This window comes from Rhinolophus hipposideros (genome assembly GCF_964194185.1).
Source record: "Rhinolophus hipposideros genome assembly, chromosome: 9".
NCBI lineage: Eukaryota > Metazoa > Chordata > Mammalia > Chiroptera > Rhinolophidae > Rhinolophus > Rhinolophus hipposideros.
The window spans coordinates 38,033,394-38,059,053 of record NC_138055.1 but is presented as its reverse complement, the minus strand read 5'-3'; the positions used below and the strand labels follow the sequence as shown (position 1 = coordinate 38,059,053).

General features: G+C 37.0%; 1 protein-coding gene across 3 annotated transcripts in view; it reads left to right on the top strand.

Moving 5' to 3' along the window:
• The window catches only part of ITPR2 (inositol 1,4,5-trisphosphate receptor type 2), a 438,931-nt gene that overhangs the window by 31,602 nt on the left and 381,669 nt on the right, over nucleotides 1-25,660 (top strand). For all 3 annotated transcript variants that reach the window (XM_081060952.1, XM_081060953.1, XM_081060955.1), the window contains exon 2: nucleotides 7,425-7,495. In XM_081060952.1, coding sequence (XP_080917078.1) covers nucleotides 7,425-7,495 — 71 coding nt within the window. The remainder of the gene's footprint in view (nucleotides 1-7,424; nucleotides 7,496-25,660) is intronic.

Here is a 25,660-nt window from a genome sequence, read left to right as displayed (position 1 = left end):
TGACTAATCCTGAGGTTCAGCAAAACCAGGTCACAGAAAATCTCTCCAAAAGGAACTCATTACATATATTTGCGTCAACACAACCCACAATCCTTTTTTTTGCCAAGACTGAGGGGTAAAGGGAGAAAATTGTCCAAAAAGGAAAATACGAGATTACTTATTTTAATGACTATAGTAGTAAAGAAGTTTCTGCTTTAAAAAAATTGCCTTTCTTCCATTCTCTCTCTTCTCTCCTTCCAGGATGCTAATCAGATGCGCATGGTAACCTCATCTTACCCTTTAATATTTCTTAACCCTTCTTTCATATTTTCTCTATTCTTCTTATCCTCCATTTCATTTTGAGTAATTTATTAAGATCTGTCTTCCAGTTTATTAATTACCTGTGTCTAATTAATCTGTGCCTAATTAATTACCTGTGTCTAATTTACCAAATAAGTAGGTTATTTTTCACTTCTGCAAATTCTTTGCTAAATCCATTTGGCCATTTTTGATAGGCTCTTATTATGCTTTGCTCTTAAAAAAACCAAAAACTTTCATGTCTGTAAACATCCATAAAAGTTATATTTTTAGTTGATACTTCTAATGTCTGTTTGATGTTATTTTTGCTGACGCATGCATAGCTGCTTGTCGTATCAGGAATTTTGAAAATATTTGAGCTCTATTACTTGAATTTAATCTGCAGTATAACAACTATAATCTCTGGACAAAAAAAAAAAAGACAACTGTGAAAGTGTGAAAGAGTGACCTAAAACATGCAGAAATATGGGGAAAGGGAGGTGTCTATACTTGGAATAAGAGTTTCACTAGGTGACTTTCCCATTTTATGTCCTTTTTCCTGACAGCATCTCCAAATTGGTGCCAAGCAGGTGGTGAAAACTCAGGAATGACAGTATGGAAATAGTAAACATCTGGACTAGAACTTTGCGTATTGAGTCACTTTTTCCAGTGCCAGTGATTTTCTAGCTCTTTGCAGATGATTGAGAATTGGTACTACCCTGTTTCCCCGAAAATGAGTCCTAGCTGGACAATCAGCTCTAATGCGTCTTTTGGAGCAAAATTAATGTAAGACCCGGTCTTATTTTACTATAATATAAGACCAGGTCTTATATAACATAACATAACATTGGGTCTTGTATTAATTTTTTCTCCAAAAGACACATTAGAGCTGATTGTCTGGCTAGGTCTTATTTTCGGGGAAACAGGGTAAAGTCAACTCAGCCATCACTAAACAATTGATTTCAACTGGTCTAGAGACCCATACATTATTCTGAGAAAGGCACTTTGTAAATGCTTTACTTTCATGAGAACAGTAATGGACAGGTTAGGAGAAAATGCTACCCAAATTGACTGGCAATAGTACTGGGTGCAAAAAGGTTCAGGAGAAAGGGTAGAGAGGATTCAGAAAAGGCAGTTATTAGATCTGAGAAGAAACATTCATGATTTCTTTCTTTGGTTGTATATAGGCTTTAAGCTTTCAAAATATATGGACAAATCCTTTCTGAAACCATGGTCAGGTATTAATTTCTCTTTGAAAGGCAATGTGTAACTCTTTCAGTTTCTTTCCCACTAGTTTCATCAGCATCCATACTCTGAAGATAATTGTTTCACAAAATGATGACTTCTCCCAGTGATTTTGAAAAGGTTAATAAGTGAGCAACAGCATGCATTTTGTAGTCCACATGATACCCTTTTTTTTAAAAAAAAAGATCTTCATGTTATTTGGTCTAGGTGATGGCACTGATCAAAAAAATTGGACATAAGGATTCATCCAGAATTTTTAGGGGTTTCCATATAGTAACACTTAATAATTTAGAGTTTAGGGTATAATTTAAATGTGATTTAAACTGATTTTATCTGTCATGGAAAACATTTTAAATACCTAGGAGCAAGCACAGTTTCAACTTTTGAAGGAATCCATTTGAGAGATGATAGTAGCAACAAACTTGTACATGATCGAAAAACTTACATATGGACTTAAACATCCTTTTAATAGGTATTTTAGCTTAAAATACTGGTGTTAGTAAAAAACATTATTGAAATAAGCCATCTAAAAGGAATGTAATATTAAATGTTATTGTTTTAACATTTGAAAACCTCACGTTTCAAATGGCAAACAGAAGTGAATTTAACCCTTCTGGTTATTTTAGGCAGGCAAAATATGTACAGCTATGAAGATTTGGTATATTGCATCTGTTTTGGATTTACAAGTTAGGACACTATTTGGCAGAAAGTTTTGCAAAATCAAAGCAGGCAAACAGAGGGAAGTTTTTGCTTGATTTGAATGCTTTATGGCTTTGTGCAGGGATGTAGCCATAGGACCTGTCAGGTATAAGGTGTGTAGTTGCACATTTGTAGAACCTAGTATTTCTTGTTAAGTTACTCTGAATTATGAGACAAATTAATTGGCATGCAAACAAGAGTCTACATGCCTTGAGGTTGGCTCCTTATTTGGGCAACTTGAGTATTGCTAAGTAAAGAAAACCAACAATGTCCATATTACTAAATGGCAAGAGCTTAAGATTTAAAATACAGTGCTCTAAAAATGTGGTGAATGAATGGAACAAAGTCAAATACTAATATTTTACTTGGAATGATAAAATAACTCATAAACTAAAAAAAAATCAGTACCAAACAATTGAACTTTCAAACTACAGTGTATAATATACAGAGGATGCCAAAATATGTATATATATTTTAAGAAAGGAAAACTGTATTAAAATTGTAATATTCAATATATACCGGTAACAAAAGATGAATACAAGTCACGTTTGACTTCTGCAATTACAAGAGGTGCTCAAAGTAGTTACCATCAGCTTCCAGACACTTCTGATTACTGCTTGAGCAATGTTGACCAAAGTGTCCACTTGTATACAATTTTTGGCACCCCTGGTATTATAAATGTCAGAATCTGCTATTGAAGGATGATGCTACAAGCCGACTCTAATTACAAAACAGGACCAGAGAAATGAGTAACCACAGAAATAGAAGGAACTGGGAGATCACAACTGACCCATTTAAAAAATTAGGCATAGGGAAGAAAAGTGACTAATGTAAACATATGGCATGGCAGATCGAGCAAGGATTCAAATTTGTTTTTCCCCTCTATTTTAGTAATACTTCTAAATGAAGGTGAATGAAGAAGTTGAATGCGTGGGTGATGGGGCTTTATGGGGAGGAGGGACAGTTTAGGTAAGAAGCCAGAAGTTATATGTAAGGGCGAGATTCATATGGCCACTGGAGCAAAAATCCCAGAGTTGGGGATAATTATTACATTTGTGATAGAGTTCTGAAAGTACTTTAAAGGCACTTCCATCATGATCATGAAGCTGGACACAATCATAACCGTCTTTCTTGCTAAAAGTTTTTAATAATGTCCATTGTAGATTACCCACCTTCTTTTTCCTCCTAAATTCACTGTATTTAAATGTGTTTCAGTGTTTGAAGTGAACTATATCACTTAATGGTACAAAGGTCAGATATATTTGTGGTAAGCAAATATCAGGAAAATAATACACTTATTTTACAAAGTATTCAAGGTAGAAATACCACTTATAGCTTCATAAGGAGAAAGCTGTCCCTAACATATTTTACCTATTATGTGGCATTTTCTTTGCAATTGGTGGAATAATAAGGGAATGAAGACCAAAGAGTAATTTACTTTCTTTTGAAAATCTATTTAGAGGTCTGATATCCAGGTATTTGTATACAATAATTTATTTATACCCCATGTGTATTCCTAAATTATATGCTATTTAGTTTTGCTTATTTCCAACATAAATGGAATTAAATAGCAATTATTTGTTTGGGGGACTTGCTTTTTTTTTTTTTTTTGGTCAACTTTATGTTTTTGAGATTTTTAATGTTGTTGCATGAAGCTGCAACTTATTCACTTTTTAAATAGTTATCACTGTATGAAATTATTCATTTAGTCATTATTTATGCTACTATTGATGACATTTGGGTTTTTCATTTTTTGGCTGTCATGAACAGTGTTGCCTCAAACACTCTTGTACATGTCTCCAGATTCATGTTTGCAAGATTTCTCTAGGGGGTATATCTACATATACAATTAAACTATGACTCATATTTTTGATTCATACTTACGTATAAAGTCATTCAAAGTAGCAACTGAGATCTGGTTATAGATACCTTGGAGGTCTAATAGTTGAATGATTTTTTTCCTTATAAAATGCACAAATAATTTATAGCTATGACCTTCTGAAGAAAAGATAGATATGAAGGATTACAGGTTTTATGATAGTTGACTTTCAGTGACATATTGAGAATTTTAGGCTAGTGCTATAATTGCCTGTTTAGCTTTCTGATTTAGACATGAGAAAAAGAAATGCAGCCCATTAAAAAGTATATTGATGTATTGGGTTGAAAAGTACTATTACAATATTGTTATTTAGAACAGGCTATCTTGGCCCTTTTCAGGATTTGACATTTTGGGTAATTTTCTGAGACATATCTGGATGGGGAATATTTCCGACCCTTTCTTCCATCTACTATTAGACAACCATTTGTTGGTTGTAGTTCTTTTTACTGTTTATGTGATCTACCAAAAGTAACATTATTGATTTAGCCAATGTTTCAAAAAGTCATTTATTCATTCAATTAATAATTATTGGCATCTCCTATGTTTGAGGAGAACTGGTGGCACATCGGGACTCCAGTGGATAGTCTCTGGGATCACATTTAAAGGGCATGTTGACAGTTGGGGTATATGAAAAGATGTTGAGCTCCTTGGTTAATATCCAAATGAGGAAGGACTGGAGAGCAATAGTCTTGTTCATTCCAGAAAGAGAAGATTTAGTTTGTATAGTTTCAGAAAAAAGGACTGGAACCAAACAGGGAAATTTATTTGGGAAGCAAGTCTTATTTTTCATTGACTCATTTATTCATATAATAAACACTTATTTAGTATCTACTGTAACTAATTTTAGAAGATGCCCAGGACATAATGGTATACAAGATGGATTCAGTTCCTGACTTCATGGAGATACAATTTATTGGAAGATTGAGACAATTAAGCAAGCAGTTATAAGACAATGTAATAAGTACTGTTATGGGAAACATGGGTGCTATTCCACCTCCATTTAAAACACATTCTAATATTAGTATTGTAAAAAAGATGGTAAGTGGGGAATAGTCTGACCCTGGAGGTATTTGAGAAGAGGGTGTTGGGGATATTGTAGAAGCTGTGCCAACCATTACCGTTAAAATCCTGTTTAAGTTTTAACTTCAATGATCGTATATATCTTTATAACAAATTCACACTCCTTTGTACACTTCCTATCCTATATTTCCCTTTCTTCCATTCATAGTTCCAGTTCTTTATGTCTGTATGATGAAGTGATTGTCTTTGTGATTTTCACAGACATTTGAATAGAGGGAATAAGGACAAATTCTTAGAATGGAAGTCACTCTTAATTTTTATATTTTTATCTGGGCTATCAGGTCATTGAGGATAGGCAGAAGTGTTTAATTACACAAGTGTACTGTGATCTGATTTATAGTTTTTATTTTTCCCACTCTTCTTCATGGCTAGCCCATGCACGTGGGGGCTCTTAGGGGACATTCTAGTGGGATCCTGTGTTTCAGTGGGAATGGGTAGGTACAAAGAATGTGTAGAATGTCAGTGCTACTGTTTATATAATTATAATGTTTTCTAAATAAGACTATGTTTTTTTATTATTATGTTTTGAATTCTTAACATGTCTTAACTAATTAGAAAAGCTGACCTTTCCCTCAGCATTAAAACAATAAAAAAATTATTTTGTGACATTCTCAGGACTCCTTGAGCCTTTCGCATTTAATGTTATAGACCGAAGATGGATATTGAAGAGGTTTGGGCTTACTTTCTCTTGACCCTTTGTGACTTCCTGCTTCTAAGAAAACAGTTTGAAAGACTCTTAAAAGGAATTTCTAGCGTGCTTGGCAGCTCTTGTAAAACCACATTTCAGTAAACCAGTGTAAATGAAGTATATATGTAAAAAAAAAATCAAAGAACCATATTGCTTGACCAAATTAGCACTCCGTTTTGTGGAAATTGGATGCTGTAGAAAAATCTGGTGATTTAGGAAGTGTCTGCTTCTGGTAACCAGATAAACCAGGAACTAAAGTCTCAATTTGGTTAATCATCCTAGTTCATTCAAGCAGACATTTGATCACAAAGTGGGTTTTACTCTGTGCTGGCATTGATAGGTTCTAGTGAGTCTGACTAACATGTTTTTTAAGAAAACAAAAAGTTGCAACTTGGGCATCTCCATTCAAATGAGTTCACAAACTTGGAACTAATTCATATGCATTCTTAAAATATATTGGGAAAAAACCCAGTTATTCCCACCACTCAGTCAATGGAGAAAATGGTTGTTTGTGTCTTTGGTGGTTAGATATTCCTCTTTGAACAGGAGATTCATGTCTTTTAGCTCTCAGGGCAGAGATTCAGCTTCTCTCTTGGAATTGTCCTAGAAACTGGCTTCTTGTAAATATTTTAATTGGGATGAAACATGTTTTTGTAATGACAAAAGCGATTTATTCGTTTCATTAATATTTGTGGAATACTTACTATGTGTCAGACTCTCTTCTAGAAGCAGACAGTATGGTAAGGAATAAGGCAGGAAAGATCCTCTATTTTATTTATTTATTGAATACTTCTTTAAGGGCTTACTATATGCCAGAAACTGTACTTGGTGCTTTACGGATATTAAGTCATTGAATCATCCTAACAGTGCTGTGAGGTGGGTACTCGTATCCTTATTTTACAGGTGTAATCAGGGAGGCCCAAGGCCACCAAGTTAGGAATGGCTGGTCCAGGGTCTGAATGCAGGATGCCTGCTCTTGACCACCCACTCTGTGGTCACTCTGTAAGCCTGACCTCAGAAGCCTACACATTCCTTGTTAAAACAACAAGCGCACTCACACACACACACACACTCAGAAGGAAAAAAAAAATAAAGGGAGAAAAGAAACTACAGGTAATCTGACCAAGTTTAATATATTTGTGTCTGTGATCCATTCCTTACATGTGTATGGAGTTGTATGTGCGTGCCTAAATATATGTGATATCTTACTGATTTAATGCCACTTATTTTCGCAGCATATTATAAATGTTTTATAGGCCAGTGTATTTTTTAAATGGAATTTTAAAGAGCTCTTCAGTGTTCCATGGTTTGTCTATGTCATGATTTATCTAACCAGTTTTTTGTCACTTAACAATGTTTCTTGTTATTGAATTTTGTAAACCCTGCTTTTATTAATTCCTTTATAACCGAACCTTTTTACACATCCATGATTATTAAAAAGTTTTTTAGTGAAGAATGGCATTAAAACTCTTTGTAAGTATTTGTATAATATCTACATGCAGTTTATGTCTTCTGAATATGACAGTGTTGACAATGTCATCATGCTTTTCCTTCTAGGTTAGTGGATGACAGATGTGTGGTACATCCGGAGGCTGGAGACCTTGCTAACCCTCCCAAGAAGTTCAGAGGTAAGAAATAAATAAATGTCTTTTTTTTATTTTATTAATGTGACCTAATGGTGTGGGAGCCATTTTTGTGTCTTAAAGTAAGTAATGTTAACACTTTATTCAGTGTGAAACTTTCAACTATAAACATGTCCACTGGAAATTCTTTCAAAAATTTTCCTGATTGTTTTTCTCCTTTTACACATTGAAAGATTTATAGTGAAATAGTTAAAATTTTTGTTTTGCTGATGATAGTCTACCTTTTGAAAGGAAATCTTAGTAATTAACTGTAGGGGCCACTTTTCAAAAAAATAAATACAGCTTGAATAATATATACTTATATATTTCTGTGACAATTATACTCCAAATGTTAGTGTTTCATTAACAGTTTTTTAATTTATCTTTGTAAAATCCCCAAGAGGGTGACAGTTGATGTGTTAGCTTAGCTTTTCGAGTGTCCCTTTGGATGGTGTATAATAATGACCAATTGTCTTAAAACTCTTTCTTAAGTATAATTTTAGAAATAGCTTGATAAGATCAACAGGGAAATTGGTCATAGTAGAGACTGATTATTATTCGACTGTTATAAAATAAGGATTAATGAAATATGCAAAGAATCATACACAACAAAAACCAGTAATTAAAATCTTGCTTAAATCAATTTCACAGTTTCTGTCTACTTATAACAATAAAAATAATTTAAAAACAGCATTAATTTTGAGCATGCCGTGTAACGATTCTTTTCACAGTGGTGAAAAGCAGCTTTAGTAAGAGGTAAAAATCTGGAGAGAGAGTTAAGGGGATTCCCCGGAACCCAGAGCCAAGTCAGGATGTGATGTTTACCGCACAGGGGAAGGGAGATGTTTAACATCTGTAAAATAGTTCCTGGTTTCATTCCCTGTGATAGGCACTTTCCACACAATTCTCATGATAAGAATATTATATATATTTCATTCTCCCTAAACCCAGAACCTTGCAGAGAGTGACAAGCACAATAAGTGCCCTTTGAGTTTAGAGGTCCAAATTTCTCCCCTAGTGGAAAAATTAACGTCAAATTGGCTATGACTGATACACTGCCCATTACATACAAACTGCCCAGCAGGGGCACTCCTCTAACCCTAGACAAGTGAGAAATTTCTCGCCAATAAACAGTCCCCACTGAGTATGTGACTGAAATTCAAGTTCATGCGCCCCACACTTCGAAAGGCCAAAACTCAAAACGTCAGCGTTTAGAATAAGGAAAGGTTTATTGATTGAGAAGGCACCGACAGAGAAGATGGGAGACCTAATGGTGCCCAAATCTTGCTCACTGGATTAAGTTAAAGGTTTTTAAGGGGGAACAGCTTTGCCAAAGTGCTGGGAGAACAAGTTTTAATTGGAGGACCTTATGATAAACGGGCATCAATGCAGCATCTCCCTGGACAGTGGACCCTTTGCTTCTGAAATGGTTCTGGTGTTCAAGTTCTGGTTATGTCCTGGTTGTTTGGTTCCGTGTTGTGTGGTGGTGGTGGTGGTGGTGTGAGACTTTGGTTCCAGGTACAGCAGGAGGTCAAAGTTCTCTCCTATGCGCATACTTTGGCTGTATGACTTTAGGTTTTGGTCTGTTGTCTCTGGAAAACGACTCAGTATCTTGTTAAACAGGATAGGACCATTTTGAGCTGGTTCTGTAGTTACAAGGATGGACTCAATAAAATTACCTGACTGACAGACTCAGAACCACCTGCCAAAGATTATGCAATAAGTGTGTGGAAATGATTTCAAAGATAGAAGAGGGTAGAGAATGGAAGCATAGACAATATGAAAAGAGAACAGATAGGTTCTGAAAAGTTCAAACCAGCATATTATATAAAGATGAGGAGAGAATTAGTGCTTTGGACAAGAGATCTGAGGAACTCACCCAGGATGCAGTACAGAGAGATACAAAAAGGAAGAGATGAACGACTCATGAAAAGCTTGGTGGATAGACTGAGAGTGGTCAGCAGTAGCTAATCAAATTCTAGAAGGAGAAGCTAGAGCAAATGGGAATGAGGCAGTATGTGAAAGAGTCTGAGTGAACACTTTCCTAAATTGGAGAGAAATACTGTGCCTCTGGTGGAAGAGGCACACTGAGTTCAAAGTAGTAATGATAAACAAACCCAAATCCACAGAGACTCCTTTTGTGAACTGTAGTGCATTAAAGATAAAAAGAAAAGTTTTAAAAGCAAACGGGGACAACAAATCTGTATTCGTAAGAGGAAAAAGCACGGGGTTCAGGGTTTGACTGTACCGCTCACTGGTTGTGTTATCTTAAGTAGGTCACCTAACCTCCTTGAGCCTCAGAGGCTATCTCTCATTGGCTGGTGGCAGTAGGCGTGGATAATAACAAGAACAAGGACAACCACACAAGGCCTTGAAATCTTTCCAGAGAATGAACGTGCAAGGGTTTTAAATCATTCTACAAATGATAGTTAACTTATTACAGAAAGGCATAATGTATTTTCTTTAAACATATTTGACTCTACTCTTATATTATAACCCCATCAAGGGCAGCATTTTATTTTTGCTTTTTGTGTCTTCTAGGCATAGAGTTTGCCCATCGTACACATCCAAAACAATAGCTGTTAGATGCTTTTGGATGACAGACCCAAACTTTGCCTGGGACCATAGGATAGAACATGGTTCCCAGGGGTGCCCACACTTCATTGTCAGGAGCGTGGTAGCCTTATTTCAGGCAGGGGAGATTCATCTTTCAAAGATAAATGTTCAGGGTTTATGGTCGCCTTTTTCTTCTTTCCCAGCAAAGTGAGTTGTTTTAAAGTGTAAAGATTAGTTCAGTGTGTCTGACGGAACCCCGGGGTAACAGCTGTGTACTCCATATGTAATTATATGCAGATATACAGAGACTTGGTGTCATGGTATTCAGCAGGCACCGGTTCAAAGTTTGAATCACTCAGATGCTCCATCCTGCCCCTGGAAGGCTGGCTTTTTCTGTCATCTAACATTGTCCTTGCTAGTTTGCTCTCATTTTCTACCTCTAGTTTAAGACTAAACTATTCTCTCACTCCATTTATCATGGGAGAAGGAGGGTCCTTTTCTATTGGAGATTCAGGGTTCCCTTTTAAAGCTCTGACTCTTCCCCTATGATTCTGGGGACTTTATCCTGATGGAGCCCCAGAGGAGAGCAACCTGAGATGGACTTGCCTCTGCTCTAGTTTTTATAGACTGCTCAATAGCCTTAAGCAGACCTTGTCCCAAATGCCTCGTCCTTTCACTTGGCTTGTCCTTTCACCGCTCTTGCATTACACCATTCTCTGCCTGACTGTATTTCCCCAGTTCCCTTTGACTTTAAAAACCGTTGCTTTTTTGTATGGTTGCCTCCCAGAATCACCACCCCTGCATTTCCAGACTTCTCTGCCAAGTTTCCAGAGCACGCTCCCTTACTGTTACTTTTTAGATAACATGAAGAAACAATAGCTTATCACAGTTCAGCAACACCTCAGTTCCTCCTGCCGCGGCCAGTCAAATGGTATTCTCAGACTGATGTGAAAATTTTTTTGTTTTTCATACTCACTCTGATTTGTTCATGTGAATCATACAATTTTAGAGGTTCTCGGTGATTAAAAGTAAATCTAATATAACTCCCCCAGTGTTTTGAATGAGGAGCTAAAGTTCCAAAAAGGTTAAAATGATTCTCCCCCATACACAATTATACAATGAAGTACTCTTTTGACGGTGTCATATTGCCTCACGTATGAACAGAGGAAATTAAGTTTTAACAAATGAACAACTTCCCCAGGGTTATTTAATGCCTAGCGGACAGCTATTTTTCAGTAGAAAACACAGAATCAGAATGCACTTAACAGAAGCACAGTGGCTTTCTCTTAAGTGCATATAAAATTATTTTGGTAAAATGTTCTTTATTTTTCAAAGATAAACTTTAAACTTTGGAATAAACTCAGATGTACAGAGAGAGTTCCCTTCATCCAGTTTCCCCTAATGTTAGCATCTTACATAGTCATGGTACATTTGTTGAAGTGAAGAAATTACCATTTGCATTACTATTGACTGAATTCCAGGCTTCCTTTGGATTTCACCAGTTTTTCCAGCAATGTCCTTTTCCCATCCAGGATCCCACGTGGCATTTAGCCATCATGGCTTCTTAGTCTTCTCTGGTCTGTGATACTTTCTCAGTGTGTCCTTGTTTTTTCATGACCTTGATACTTTTGAAGAATGTTGGCCAGGTATTTTGTAGAGGGTCTCACGATTTGGGTCTGCTTGATGTTTTTCTCATGATTAGACTTGGTTAAAGTTTTGAGACTACCACCAAGGTTAACTATCCTTCTGATCACACAAGGGGCACATAATGTCAACATGTTTTATCACTGGTCCAATTTTTTGATATACAATTTAACCAGCCCCTTTCACACAAAATTATGGCAGTTATTTTTGTTGTCTTTGTAGTCTTTTGATTTTTCTTTCCTAGTTTCTTCATGCATTTGTCCTCCCCCCTTTCTCTAGAAGACCCATCTCAGGTGTGGATTTTTCCAAAAATCTGTGCCTGTTTATACATGTACATTTTCTTTTAGGAGGAGAAACTCACATAAGTCAAAGCAAGAGAACTTTATGTGTCCTTTTATTACCACTCGGGTGAGAAAACATAGAAGTAATGGAGAACCCAGGAAGCCACTCTCCAGGAGGGCTGAGGGAAGAGAAGACAGTCTCATCTCTTGGTTGATTATAGATACTCCCCAGGGATGGGCCGTTTGGTGTTGAAATATCCAACTCTGAGATTCTGTGGTTCTTTGACATGTGACTATTTCAGAATCCACCGTGCCTGCCAAATGGCCACTTCTGGCAAGCACAACGTTATTATAAACCATAAGTTGGAATGCTTCAGGAATTGAAATTAAAATACAGAATTTCTCTGCTGTGCAGTGGAACATTAAAGCAGGTACTGAAAATCAAGGCTTGGAGGAAGATCGACAAGATCATTTCTTTTAACTCAGTTCCTTCTCTTCAGATAGCTCAGTGAAGTTACTTTGTAGGTTGGAACTCTCACCTTTTGCTTCTACACATGGAGGTTACACACTCAAGTGTGTAAGAGAAAAAGTCATGTTGCTAGATAGTAGTTTGACTTTTTATGTGGTTGACTGTCTCGTCTAAAAGTGATTCTGTATGAGTCAGGTATAAATATTTCCTCTACCTGCTTAACAATTGGTTTATTGCATTCCTTTAGGTTTGGTGTTAGTGTATTTTTGTTTGTTTAGATGAAGACTGAAACTATTTCAGATTCGAAATAACTAGCATTTATTGAAAATTTAATACATGCTACACTGTGCTTGGGGCTTCCTATGCATTTTTGTTTAGTCATCACACCAACGCTGTAAAGTGGAAATTCTTTCGATCCCAATCTTGCAGTTGAGAGAGTTAAGTGTAAAGAAGTTATGCAACCATCTTAAGGTCACCGAACTCATTACTGGTAGCGTTGGGACTCAAACCAAGTTTGTCTGACTCCAGAACTGTTTGTTCTTAACCATTATACCATACCATCTGTTGAATCATGCCATTCTATAAATTTTACCTGTTGGTCCTGTAGAGCCACATAGATTAAATCCAATCCGTCTTCCACACAATGCCCTTTAAGTATTTGTTTAGAATGACCAGATTCCTGCAGATCTTTCCCTCAATCCCCTTAATTTAAAAATTTCTTTCACTTGTTGCCAGCTACAAATTCTTCAGTGGTTTCCCTAGCCTTCAGCATAGTGCGTGTCTGTCCTCTCTCGTTAGGCTCCTGTTTGTCAGTGTCATTCATAGTGGCGTAGAAAAAACTGAACATAGTACATTGAGGTGCAGTCTGATCAGAATCGCCCTCTTTTTTGGATGTCACATCTGCTGCCCAAGAGTCCTGGGCGGGAATCTGTGATTTACCTCTATTTGTTAGTCAATTCAAACTTCTGATGCGTTTTGATTTGTCTCTCTGAATCTCCATATTCCTCCTCCGAAGCTGTATAATTGGTACTTTGGAACCAAGTGGAGAAACTGTTATATTTCATATTATTAGCATTGGCTCATTATTGTAGCCTGCCAAACACTCTCTCTCGCTCGCTCACTCTCATCTTCATTTTCATCCAAATTATTTATTCAAATTCCCAGCCTCGTGACATCTTGAAATTTATTAAGTTGATAAAAGGTATATGTGTGAGTCTCTCATTTTATGTGTTATTCCAGTGTTAGTGAATATATCTGAGGAGAAATAGATTAGCACTGTGTTAGTTGGAGTACCTACAAATCACACCCTGGAAGCATTGGATGGAGATCATGTTTGGGAGGTGATCCCTGGAAGCATGGATGAGGAAGTGGGGGAGAGTGAGCCTCAAGGAAGAGTGAGCCTAAGGAACACACTGAAGTGTTCCTTAATGCCCCCCAACTGTGGCAGCTGGAACTCAGTCCTTCTGGGGCTCTTGAGAAATCGTGAGGAACATGTCTCAGAATCTCCAATCCAAGCACAGAAAGGCTGGGGTCAACTTCCATCCTCTGTGGGTTGCGGGGTGCCCCTGAGGGCATTATCACCTCCTTCCACGACATAGGTACTTCTGGGTTGCTCCTGCTTGCAGCTGGGCAGTTTCTCCCAGTGTCATGGAAAGCCCTCAGGAAGAGGAGAGATGCAGGAGCTTGAAGTTGGAGGCTGTCAGCGTGCTGGAAACTGTCCATCCACTGCGGTTGTCAGTGAACTTGGGCCTGAGGACACATGACTTGTGCATACTCAGAATTTGTACCCATTTTTTCATTTGAAAGACCTACAATTAGACTGTAAACTGAGGGTAAACACTGTGTTAGCCTGTGCTCTGTTGAATTATCAAGATCAAGAACAGTGTTTTACATATTATTGGGGCTGAATTAATTTTTGTTGAATTAATGAATAAAGCTCTAGAAAAAAATTATAATTCTTAAAGGCAATATAATTTCAGTTCTGTCATCAGATGCTTTTTTGGGGGTCTTATTACTACCCAGCATGTAACAGTTGTTAGCAGATTACTTGTTTTATGATAAAGCAATACATAGACCTGTTATTTAATTATAGTCTTAAATTGTACACCTCTGTGTTTAAGTTCATTGGTGTCAAATTGTGCATTCTAACATACACCTTTAGCGTGAATAGCAGAATAGAGAAATTTCTATAGGTATTAAATGAAAATTTTTTTTAGGTTGTATCATTTTGTAGTTTGCTGCTATTCAAAGAAGTTTAGAAAATTGCAATGGATTTGCAAGCCAACCCTTACATGATTTATACTAAAACATCTTTAAAATTCTCCAGTTGAATGTTACTGCTGTGTTGATCCTGTGTGTTTGTGGTAAGTCATTATATTAAGAACCTTTTATTTCTAATCCCCTATTATTAAACTCTTAAGTGGCAGTGGAAATTGGATAAGTTTACTTTTCTCAGTGAGCTTTCAGACCAGGGCCAAAGGATGAAATAAAAACAGATTGCATTGTCTTTTTGCTTCTGTTGTTGAAGCTAGTCAGGTTTGTAAAAGTAGTTGTACTTTCAAATACTTTCTATTGGAGGGCTGTTGCTGTGATTCTGAGTGGGAAAATAGGACTTCGTACCGTGAAAGTCTCATGAGTTGCTGTTAAGGCAGCGCTTATAATTAATTGTGTATATAATACATATGGTGTATGAACTTTGATTGATTTGTGGCTTTAAATTGTGAAGTTTATTTCTCTCCCTTAAGAGTGAGAAGAGACGGGCAGGAAGTTAGCACCTGTGATGCAGGTGGTGTAGTGGAGTGGGAACCATTCCCTGATTCCCTCACTTACTAATCATGTATCCAGGGGCCAATTTTCCTGAGCTGCTGGTTTGTGTGTAAAAATCTCCTCTCCAGTGTTGTGTGTGAAGTTGGTTATGTGTCCAAATTCATTGGAAGTGCTGATTAAATACCATTTTGTCTGGGAGTATTTTAACTTAATAACCAAGATGACACTTTCCATGAACAGAAAGTCCTCAATATTAAAATTTTTAACTTTGAGAGCTTATGGTGAATGGTCTTTATCCATGTTGCCTTATTCAATTCTTTATTAAGAATTTTACAAATGTGGAAACTACACTTAGAGAAGTAAAGTAACATGCTCAAGGTCACACAGCTTGTGGAATGAGGCAGGTTTGTTTGAAGTTGGTGTTGATTTCAACACTATGAAATCCTGGATACATTTCGTAGAGATGTATTGGATAGCCACTGTGTGCCATGCAGTATGTGAACCAGTTGCTATGATGCAAATGAGTCAGAAATGAACGCTGCTCTCAAGGAATTTATAATCTAATGAGAGAGATAAGATATGTATATAAATAATTATAGCACAAAAGAGAAAGTGATAAGGGCTAAATAAAAAAGTATGGCGAAAGTACTGTGGGAGCATGGAGATTTTAATTTCCTGTTTTGAGAGGTGAAGATAGCTTCTTAAGGAACATAGCATTTAACCTGTAACTTGAAAGATTTATGCTGGTGGGGAAGGGACATCTAAGCTTCTCAGGCCTCGTTTGCACCTTTTCATTGAAGTAGTTCTTAGGGTAATGATTGCTATGCAAAGCTATATTGCATTTCCTCTTTAAAGTAATGGACTATTTGGTATACTTTTGAGTAGACTGAGATGAAAGCACCAAGCCATTACCCCCAATAAATTTGGTGTTCTGCAGGAAATTGACAAGAAAATCAATGATAACTAAATGTGAGCAGACTACTCTACTATCACTGCTGCTAATCATGAACATGTATTTAGTCCTTACTATATGTCAGGTAATGTTCAAAATGCTTTATATTTTATTAATCCATTTAATTCTTCCACAACCCTAAGTAGAATATTTTATTATTATCAGCATATATTAGATGAGGTACTATCACAGAAATAAAACAATAATAAAAACCAATGGCTTATTATATAAGATAGTTTATTTCTCTCTTAGTTCCTAGTTGAGTGATCCAGAACCATCTTACAGCTCTACCATCCTCAACACATGGCTTTTGAAGTTGCTCCAATAGTCACCATTTTTTAGTTAGTAAAAAGGAAATAAGAGGAATGGAGAGGGCAAAAAGATTCTTTGACAAGGACATATGGAATTGCACATATCACTCCTATTCATATCTCATAGTCACATAGTATAATAGGGTTGAATGGTGCCTCCCCCCCAAAAAATAAGTCCATGTTCTAATTCCCATAACCTGCGACTATTACCTTATTAGGAAAAAGAGGCTTTGCAAATGTAATTAAATTAAGCATCCTGAGATGAGATTACCCTCGATTATGTGGATGGGCCCCAAATGCAATGACAGGTGTCTTTACAAGAGACAAAAGAGAAGATACACAGAGGAGAGACCGTGTCAAGACAGGGACAAAGAATGGAATTATGTTGTCACAAGCCAAGGAATACCTGGAGCCCTCAGAAGCTGGAAGAGGCAAGAGAGGATTTTCTCCTAGAGCCTTAAGAGGGAGCATGGCCCTGAAGACACCTTTGAACCTCTGGCTGCCAGAACTATGAAAGAACAAATTTTTATTGTTTTAAGCTACCAGCTTGTGGTAATTTGTTATGGCAGCCACAAGAAACCAATACACATGGCTATATCTTGCTGCAAAGAGGCTGTAGAATGTGTTAGTGGCCTGGCCATATGCCTACTTAAAACTCAGGAGTTCTGTTACCTAAAGGAAGAAGAGAGAGGATATTGAGGAGAAGGGGTAACATTCTCTGTCACATCTCATTCTATACATGAGGAAATTGAAGTGCAGAGAAGTTAAGTAACTTGAAAGAAGCAAAATTTTGTATAACTAGAAAGAAGCAAAATTTCGATGAAAATCCAGACCCTTAGCCACTAACTTACTGCCTTTACACCCAAGGGGCTATGGAAGCACAGAGAAGACGATTGTAATTGGCTTGGGAATTCAGTGGAAGAACGGAGGTGAGCTGGAGCTATGGAAAAATGGACAGTTGTTAACCAGGTAGAAAGGAGGGGGTTGAGGAGAAAGAGGCATTTCTGGCTGATGCACAGAGGTATAGAGTAGCATGACCCATTTTTGGTTGTAGCTTTTAAGAATATTTAAAGCTTAGAAGAATATGTAAGAGTGGCAGAGAAGGGGGGTCCAGTTGCCTAATGGCCTTGTATGTATGCCATACTGAGGCATTTGATTTTCGTGTTAAAGATAGTGGAGAGCTATTAAAGGATTTTAACTTGGGCTATGACATGAGCAGATATGAAAGTTTGAAAGACTATTCTCTTATGTAGACAGGTTAAAAATGTAGGGTAGGATATCAACTATGAGGCTGTTAAAATAGTTCAGAAAATTTGACAGTGGAGTTAGGATAGTAGCTATGGATGGAGGCAAGGAGACGGATTTAACCATAGTAGGACTTGATGACTAATTGTATGTGGAAGTGAGGTGGGATGTGAGAGTGAGGGAGAGAATGTGTCCTAGAATTCTCCAAGGTTTCAGGCTTGGGCTAGGTGGGCAATTTTAGTAGCATTTACTGAGATATGGAATATAATAGAAACTATTTGATAGTTTCAGTTTTTTATCATGGTGTAACAAAATGCCCCTAAACTGAATGGCTTTCTCAGCATCCATCTATTTAACTCATGAATTTTTGGTTTCTCTGATTGATTCTGTTGTTCTGAGCTAGCTTAGCTGATCTCTGCTGAACTTGCTTATGTATCTGTGGTCATTTGGCAGCTGGATGGTATAGAATGGCTTCCCTCACATGTCTGTCAGTGAATAGGTTGTTGATGTGGGTGGCTGGGCCATGTGTCTCTCATTTTCTGGCAGGCTAGCTGAGATTCTTCACACAGGGATAGTTTTGTGAGAACAGCCAAGAAAGGGCCAACCCCAGTGCTTAAGCATTCTCCGAACCTCTGCTGTGTCACATTTACTAATGCTATACGGCTAAGGTCAGATACAAAGAATGGAGAAATTGACTCTACCTTTTGAAGGGAGGAGCTGCAAAGGGACATGCATACACATACAGGGATGGGGAGAATTTATGATCATCTTTGCAATTTACCACAATAATGAATTTTGTTCTGGCATCCTTTCTGCTGGAGAAGAAGATCTAGAAGATTGACTGGATTTGTAAATCTGGTGCTCTGGAGAGAAATCTAGATGGAAAAACAAATTTGACATTTACTAATATATGGATCGAATTTAAAGCACTGAGAGTGAGAAGAAAAGAGTACCCTCAATGGAATCCCTGGGAATACTAACATTTAAGGTACCTGGAGAAAACAACAACATCAAGAGCCACAATGAAACACCACTACAGAAACGGCTAAAATAAAAAAAAAATACTGACAATACCAAGTGTGCGCAAGGACACAGACCAACTAGGTCTCTCAGACATTGCTGGTGGGGTACCAAATTCTACAGCCATTTTGGAAAAGAACTTGGCAGGTTCTTATAAAGTTAAATACACACTTACTATAATATATGGCACTCAAATCTCTTAATTATTTACCCAAAGCAATGACAACTTATGTTCACACAAAGATCTGAATGTTTATAGCAAAAACTGAAAACAATCAAAATCTCTTTCAACTGGTGAATGAATAAGCAACACACCCAATGGTATGTTCATATAATTGATAACAAAAAGGAATGAAGCGCTCATACACCCAACAACACGGTGAATCTCAAACGATTCATGTGAAGTGAAAGAAGCCAGTTTCAAAAGGCTACATAATGTATGACTACATTTAGAGGCCATTCTGGAACAGGCTGAGGATAGAGGGGTGAATTTAACCAACTCAAGAATAGCCCCAAGGGGCAAAATTATCCCTGAGGTGGTTAGAAGTTCAGTTGACCTAGAAATACGAGTACTCTCTTGACTTCACTTGACAAAAAGCGAAGTGACTTTTTTCACATCTAAGGCTGGCTGTGCAAGAAGATGGAGAAAGACCTTATTCATTCAGGACTCTTTACTTCTCTGTGTCTTCATAGATGGGTCCTCGGTGAGGTCTTTAGATACAGTTAGAGTTTTAATTTTGGGGAAAAGAAGCATCCTTATTATAGTAAAACAAAGTACATCTGAATCACTTTTATAGGATATTTGGTCTTCTGAATGATACGGAGGGTTAAGTATTTCTACCTATGCTATAGTCATGATTAACTTCATATTCCTTAGGAAAGTAATCCCAATTATATTTTTCCAGTGGAATTTCCTATGGGAAATGCCTTCTTTTTTATAATATAGTTTCCAGGAACAGATTGTAGTGAGAAACATGGACTGTTTATATATCTGAAACTATGGCTCACTCAAAAACTCTTCAATGAATTAAATGGTGGCTATTTTTAAATAAACTCTTTCCCTTATTCTTCTTATGTTGTCATGGATTAGGCATATTAAAAGGCATATGAAAAAAATCAAATCACTTCCGTTTTCACATACTCTATAACATAAATAATCTCTAGTGGGACAGTGTCATAAACATTTATTATTATAAGTGGAATTATGTGTGAATTTAGATTCTACTTCTATGATTTATGGTAGGTGGGCCTTCTTGTTTTACTGTCTTCTGAGTATTAAATAAATTCATAAACATTATATTTTGTTTATGAAAGTCTCTGTGTATCTCTGTAAAGCTTACTAATAATTCACTTATTCAACCTGCCACTAATTCAAGCTACCACTATTAAGAAAAAAGATCGATTTATACATTGAGTATTCAAGTTCAGGTCAACTGCCTTTCCTTCCCAGATGTTGATTTAGTGAGTGAACAGTTTAAAGATCTTCTCTGATCAGGCTCCCTTGTTTACATTTTGTGGTGTTCAAGGTAAATACAGCAATTTCAGAATAAAGCAAACACTGCTGGCAGATGGCATTGTTTGTTTTACACATGCTTGGAAGTAGTTTGGAAACTTTGTCTTTTAAAGAAAAAAATAGGTAAAAACTTAATAAAGCAGCCCTCAAAAGTGGAGATCCAGCCTCAGTTGGTGTTGCACCACTGCCCCCCATTGCTGAATTGAACCTTGCTTGCCCGTTTTTAGCTGGAGACACCTTCAAAGGAGGTTTATGCCCTGAAAATGAAAGTGGTGGGTCCCCCTGAAATCACTGAGTCTGGGTACTTCTGTCATATTTTGCTGTATGACTGTGATTGATGTGTGTGCCTGTGTGTGGGTTCGTGTGTGTGTGTGAATCTTCCACTGGATGAATTAACGATGGTTAAACTTAAATTTCCAGAAGCTCTCAAGGTCTATGAAGAACTGGAAGATAATAAGTTCACCCAGAGAGTGTCCTGTCTTGGAAGCAGAGGTATAGGTGGCGAGAACTGGTTTTTACACTAGCATATTCTAAATGGCAGAAGCTTCAGCTCTGTTTAGATATAGAGCTGTGGAATTTGTCCTTCTGGTTCTATTTAGATGTACTGCATGAAGAAAAGTGCAGCTATAGTTTGTCATAGAAAGTGTCACAGTTATGCAACTTGTACTCTGATTGTACCTGCATAATTAAATACCTCGATGTGAGTAAATGTTGGAAGGAAAGGAGTTAAAATTAATTGTGTGGTTAGGTTGGGAGTTAGGTTCTGTAATGTAATTACATAAAAGAAAAAAATCCAGTAAGTGAAACGTCATATTAAAAAAACAGTGTGATTGTCCAGTGGGCATAAGTACAAACAAAGCAAAAAGCAACTTATTCAGTGTAACTAATGTTTTGACTTACTGACAGTGAAAGTCCTTTAGTTCCTATTTCTTTCTCAGTCTTATTTTCTTTCCATATATTTGGCCAGCACTGGTAATGAAATTAAAGGCAGGGATCTCCACTAATTGGCTTTCATATGTAAGCCAGGATAACAAGCGAGTTCTCTACTTTCACCCTAACACAGGAAATGGCTGGCACTGTTCTAGAGGCTTCTTCTGCTGTCCTAAATAAAGTTTATTAAACATGGTGGAATTCTGTGTTTCATCACTTAAATAGCCTAGAACATAAATAACCTAGAAACACTGACTTAATTGAATAAAACCCATGGGACTTGGAAACTGACCCCTTTTTGCAGAGAAAGCAAAGGCCATAAGGAGAATGGATTTCGTGTGCCTGATGAGCCATGCTATCATGGTGTATAGTAAACAAGCAAGCTGCCGACAAGCCCCCACCCCCGCTGGGGGTTGCCACAGGCTATAATAGGTGGTCAATGCAACGTGAGAATTAGGTGACACAAGAAACATATGCAACTTTACCAACCATTGTCACCCCAATAAACTCTAATAGAAAAAGTCATAGGACAAAGGCCCAGATGTGGTTTTCTAGTGTGGGGGGTCCTCAAGATCTTTTCGGAAGGGTCTGCAAGATCCAACTATTTGCATAGTGATACTGAGACATTACTTGCCTTTTCCACTTTCATTCTTTCTTGACTGTGCAGTGGAGCTTTCCAGATGCTACGGAGAACTGGGATGGTGTCATCTGTGTTGGCTAATGAAATGTGTGTTTGTGTTCTACTGTGCTGTGCATTTTCAGTTTTACTTTGTCATACAGTAAATATAGAAACAACCCAGAAAACAATCCTCAATAATTTTTAAGAGCGTAAAGTGATCCTGAGACCAAAGAGTTTGAGAAATGCTTGCTAGAGGGACAATCAGGTATCAAGGGTTAGGAATAAGCTTAACTGAACTATGAGAAAAGGCAATTGTGAAAAGCAATGGGTAGGTAAGGAATAGGCAAGAATATCAGTCAGGGAAAGTAATTAGAAATCAAAAAGCCATCAGGTATACCAAGCAGGCAAGAGAAAATGAGGGAGCAGGAGAAATAGTTATTTTCTGACAGTTTTTCAAGGTTCAGCTTTGTATCTCTAGCCCTGTGCCTATAGCAGGATAGGCCTTTGATGAATACTTGTGAATGATTGAATTGATAAGTATAAAGATTGTAGAACCAAATAAAAATTTGAGAACCATGAGATGTAATGTTTATCACAGTATTACTTATAATGGAGGAAACTTAAATATGCAAAAGGAGGAAAAAGGTTTGTATATCATGATTTGTCTTAAGTGGGAATTTAATGTTTTGAAGCAATATTTAATGACATTAGAAAATGTGAAGTGGAAGAAAAGCTTTATGTGAAACTGTATATGTAGTACATTTCCAGTTATCTAAAATATATACACATGTATAAGTGTATATTTTGGCAAATGTATTTGTCTGTCTCTCTGAGCGTATACACCAAAGTGATAACCGTGGATAACCTTGGGCATGAAAAGAGGTGGGACTGTGTTTTTCGTTACATTCTTTTAGATTTTCTAATTTTTTTGTCAGTGATCATATATCAGTTTTATATTCAGAAAGAAAAAAAACCCAAGATTTTTACTTACACACACACACACACAGACACACACACACACACACACACAACATAAACACATACACACACACTTTTTAAAGGTACTAGAAAAAAATTTGAGTCATTTCATATTGAGATAGCTTTCTGTCCCAGGCTCAGAATTTTTCTATGTCTTCGTTGCCTGTTTGAAGCTGGCCTGGAGGTCTGGGTGTAGCAGAGGCAGGTGTGAATTCCAGTCAGAGTAAGGATACTGGCAGCCAAATATTGCCCCTACCAGAGGAAGACACACATTCAAGAAGGCACTTGAATTTGTACTGCAATACCTAATTCTCCACATGAAGGTCTTTAACAAACTCCAGGCTCAGAAGGATGCCTGGCTGCTGCAGGGGTATCAAGAAAGGACAAGAAAGCTTGTACCAGAAGAAGTAAAGAAGGAATGACTGGTTGGTCTGTAGCTCTGTCTTCTCTTAGTCATTTGGAAGGAATGAAACCTAGGCCTCTCATAGGAGGAAAAATAACAGTAACTTAAAAATATATACCATATGCATACACACATACGTATTACTAGCTCAGGTTTTCAGTGGTTTGAATTTTCTAGTGCTTTGGAACGTAAGTTGTCCTTTATTGCTTCACTTTTATCTTTTCTCTCTCTCTTTAGAGTAATAGGGAATATTTGGGTGTTTAAAAGTGAAAGGACCATACACAAAAATTACCTCAAAGTGTATCACAGACCTAAAATATAAGAGTTAAAACTATAAAACTATTAGAAACAGGAGTAAATCTTAGCAGCCTTGGGTGATTCACTGATTTCTTAGATTTGACACCAAAGCACAAGCAACAATAGAAAAATAAACTGGACTTCATTAAAATTAAAAACTGATTTTGCTTCAAAGGACATCATCAAGAAAGTAAAAAGACAACTCGCAGTCTGGGAGAAAATATTTACGAATCACATAACTGATAAGGGACTTATATCTAGAATATATAAAGAACCCTTAAAACTCAATGATAAAAAGACAGATAATTCAATTGAAAATGGGCAAAGGATCTCAATAGATATCTTGCCCTTCTAAAAGATATAAAAATGTCAATGAGCACATGTAAGACGCTCATTAGTCATTAGTCATTAGGAACGTGCAAATAAAAACTACAATGAATATCACTTCACACCTGCCAGGATGGCTTTAATAAAAAAGATAGATAACAAGAAACGTTGGTGAGGATGTGGAGATACTGAAACCATTAATGTGAGATGTGACAATTAAGTTCGTGAACTCATCCCAGAAAAAGTGCCACATACCTCATTGTTGAATATCACTATGGTCACCTTCGAAGTACTCCTCTTGGGAAGCTATGCACCCACGCCAGCACCTAGTCTACCTTTCAAAGCAATTTTGGAACTCTTTTTCTGGAATGGCCATCAGAGCTGTTTATCATATTACCCTTGATGTCTGAATGTCATCAAAATGTCTTCCTTTCAATATTTCCTTTATCTTCAGTTAAAGAAGTCATTGGGGGCCAGATCAGATGAGTAGTGAGTGTGTTCCAATGCAGTGATTTGTTTACTGGCTAAAAACTCCCTCACAGACAGTGCCGTGTGAGCTGGTGCCTTGTCGTGATGCAAGAGCCATGAATTGTTGGTGAAAACTTCAGGTCATCTAACTTTTTCACGCAGCCCTTTCAGCACTTCCAAACAGTAAACTTGGTTAACTATTTGTCCAGTTGGAACAAATTCATAATGAATAATCCCTCTGATATCAAAGGAGGTTAGCAACAATTATTACAACAAGTTCGCAAACTTAATTGTCAGGCCTTGTGCACTACTAGTGGGAATGTAAAGTAGTGATTTTGGAAAACAATCTGGAAGTTCTTTGAAAAGTTAAAGTAGAATTACCATTTGATCCAGGAACTTAACCTCTGAGTGTACACACAGGAGAGATTAAAACATTATGTCCACATGAAAACTTGTACACAAATGTTTATAGCAGCGTTATTTATAATAGCCCAAAGTGGAAACAACTCAAATGCCCCTCAACAGATGAATGGATAAACACAACATGATCTAATCTCTATAGTGGGGATTATTTAGGTATAAAAAATAATGAAGTACTGATACATGCTACAACTTGGATGAACCTTGAACACATTATGCTAAGTAAAAGAAGCCTGTCACAAGACACATATTGTATGATTCCATTTATATGAAATGTTCACATTAGGCAAATATATAGAGACCCAAAGTAGATTCCTGATTTCCTAAGGCTGGGGGAAGCAGGAATGGGAAGGATGGTGAGTACAAGATTTCTTTTAGACCCTAAATTAGTTAATGTGGATATTTGCACAGCTCTAGAATATACTAAACACCATTGAATTGTATACTTTAAAAGGGTGAAATTAATGATACACAACTTATATGTTTATAAGGCTATTTAAAAAAGCAAAAGGTACATAGCCAGCAGGTGAGAAAATGTTAAAAACTCACAAATAATTATGTTAAAACAACTTAGTGTGCTATTATGGCTGCCCAATCAGCCAAAATATCAATAGTATAAGCTTTAAGAAAGGCTATATGGAAATAGGAACTCTTAGACTGGAGAAGAAACTGTACATTGGCCCAGACTTTCTGGCGAGCTGTCAGATAAACCAAACATTTTTTACAAGGCTTTGGCTGAGGAAGAAAAATACAGAATAACCAGCCAGCAAAGAATTTTTATCTGAAACGTTAAATAGTAAAGTTCCACCTCGACCTACTCGTGAGCACACAAGTTCAACAATGAGCTAGCTTGTAAACTGTATTATTAATGTAGGCTGTTGAGTTCATACAGGATGGGCAAAATTCAAGGCAGACAAAGGCATCTTTAGTTATTTTGTTGCCTGTCCCAAGGAAAATAGGGGCTGTTTTGTT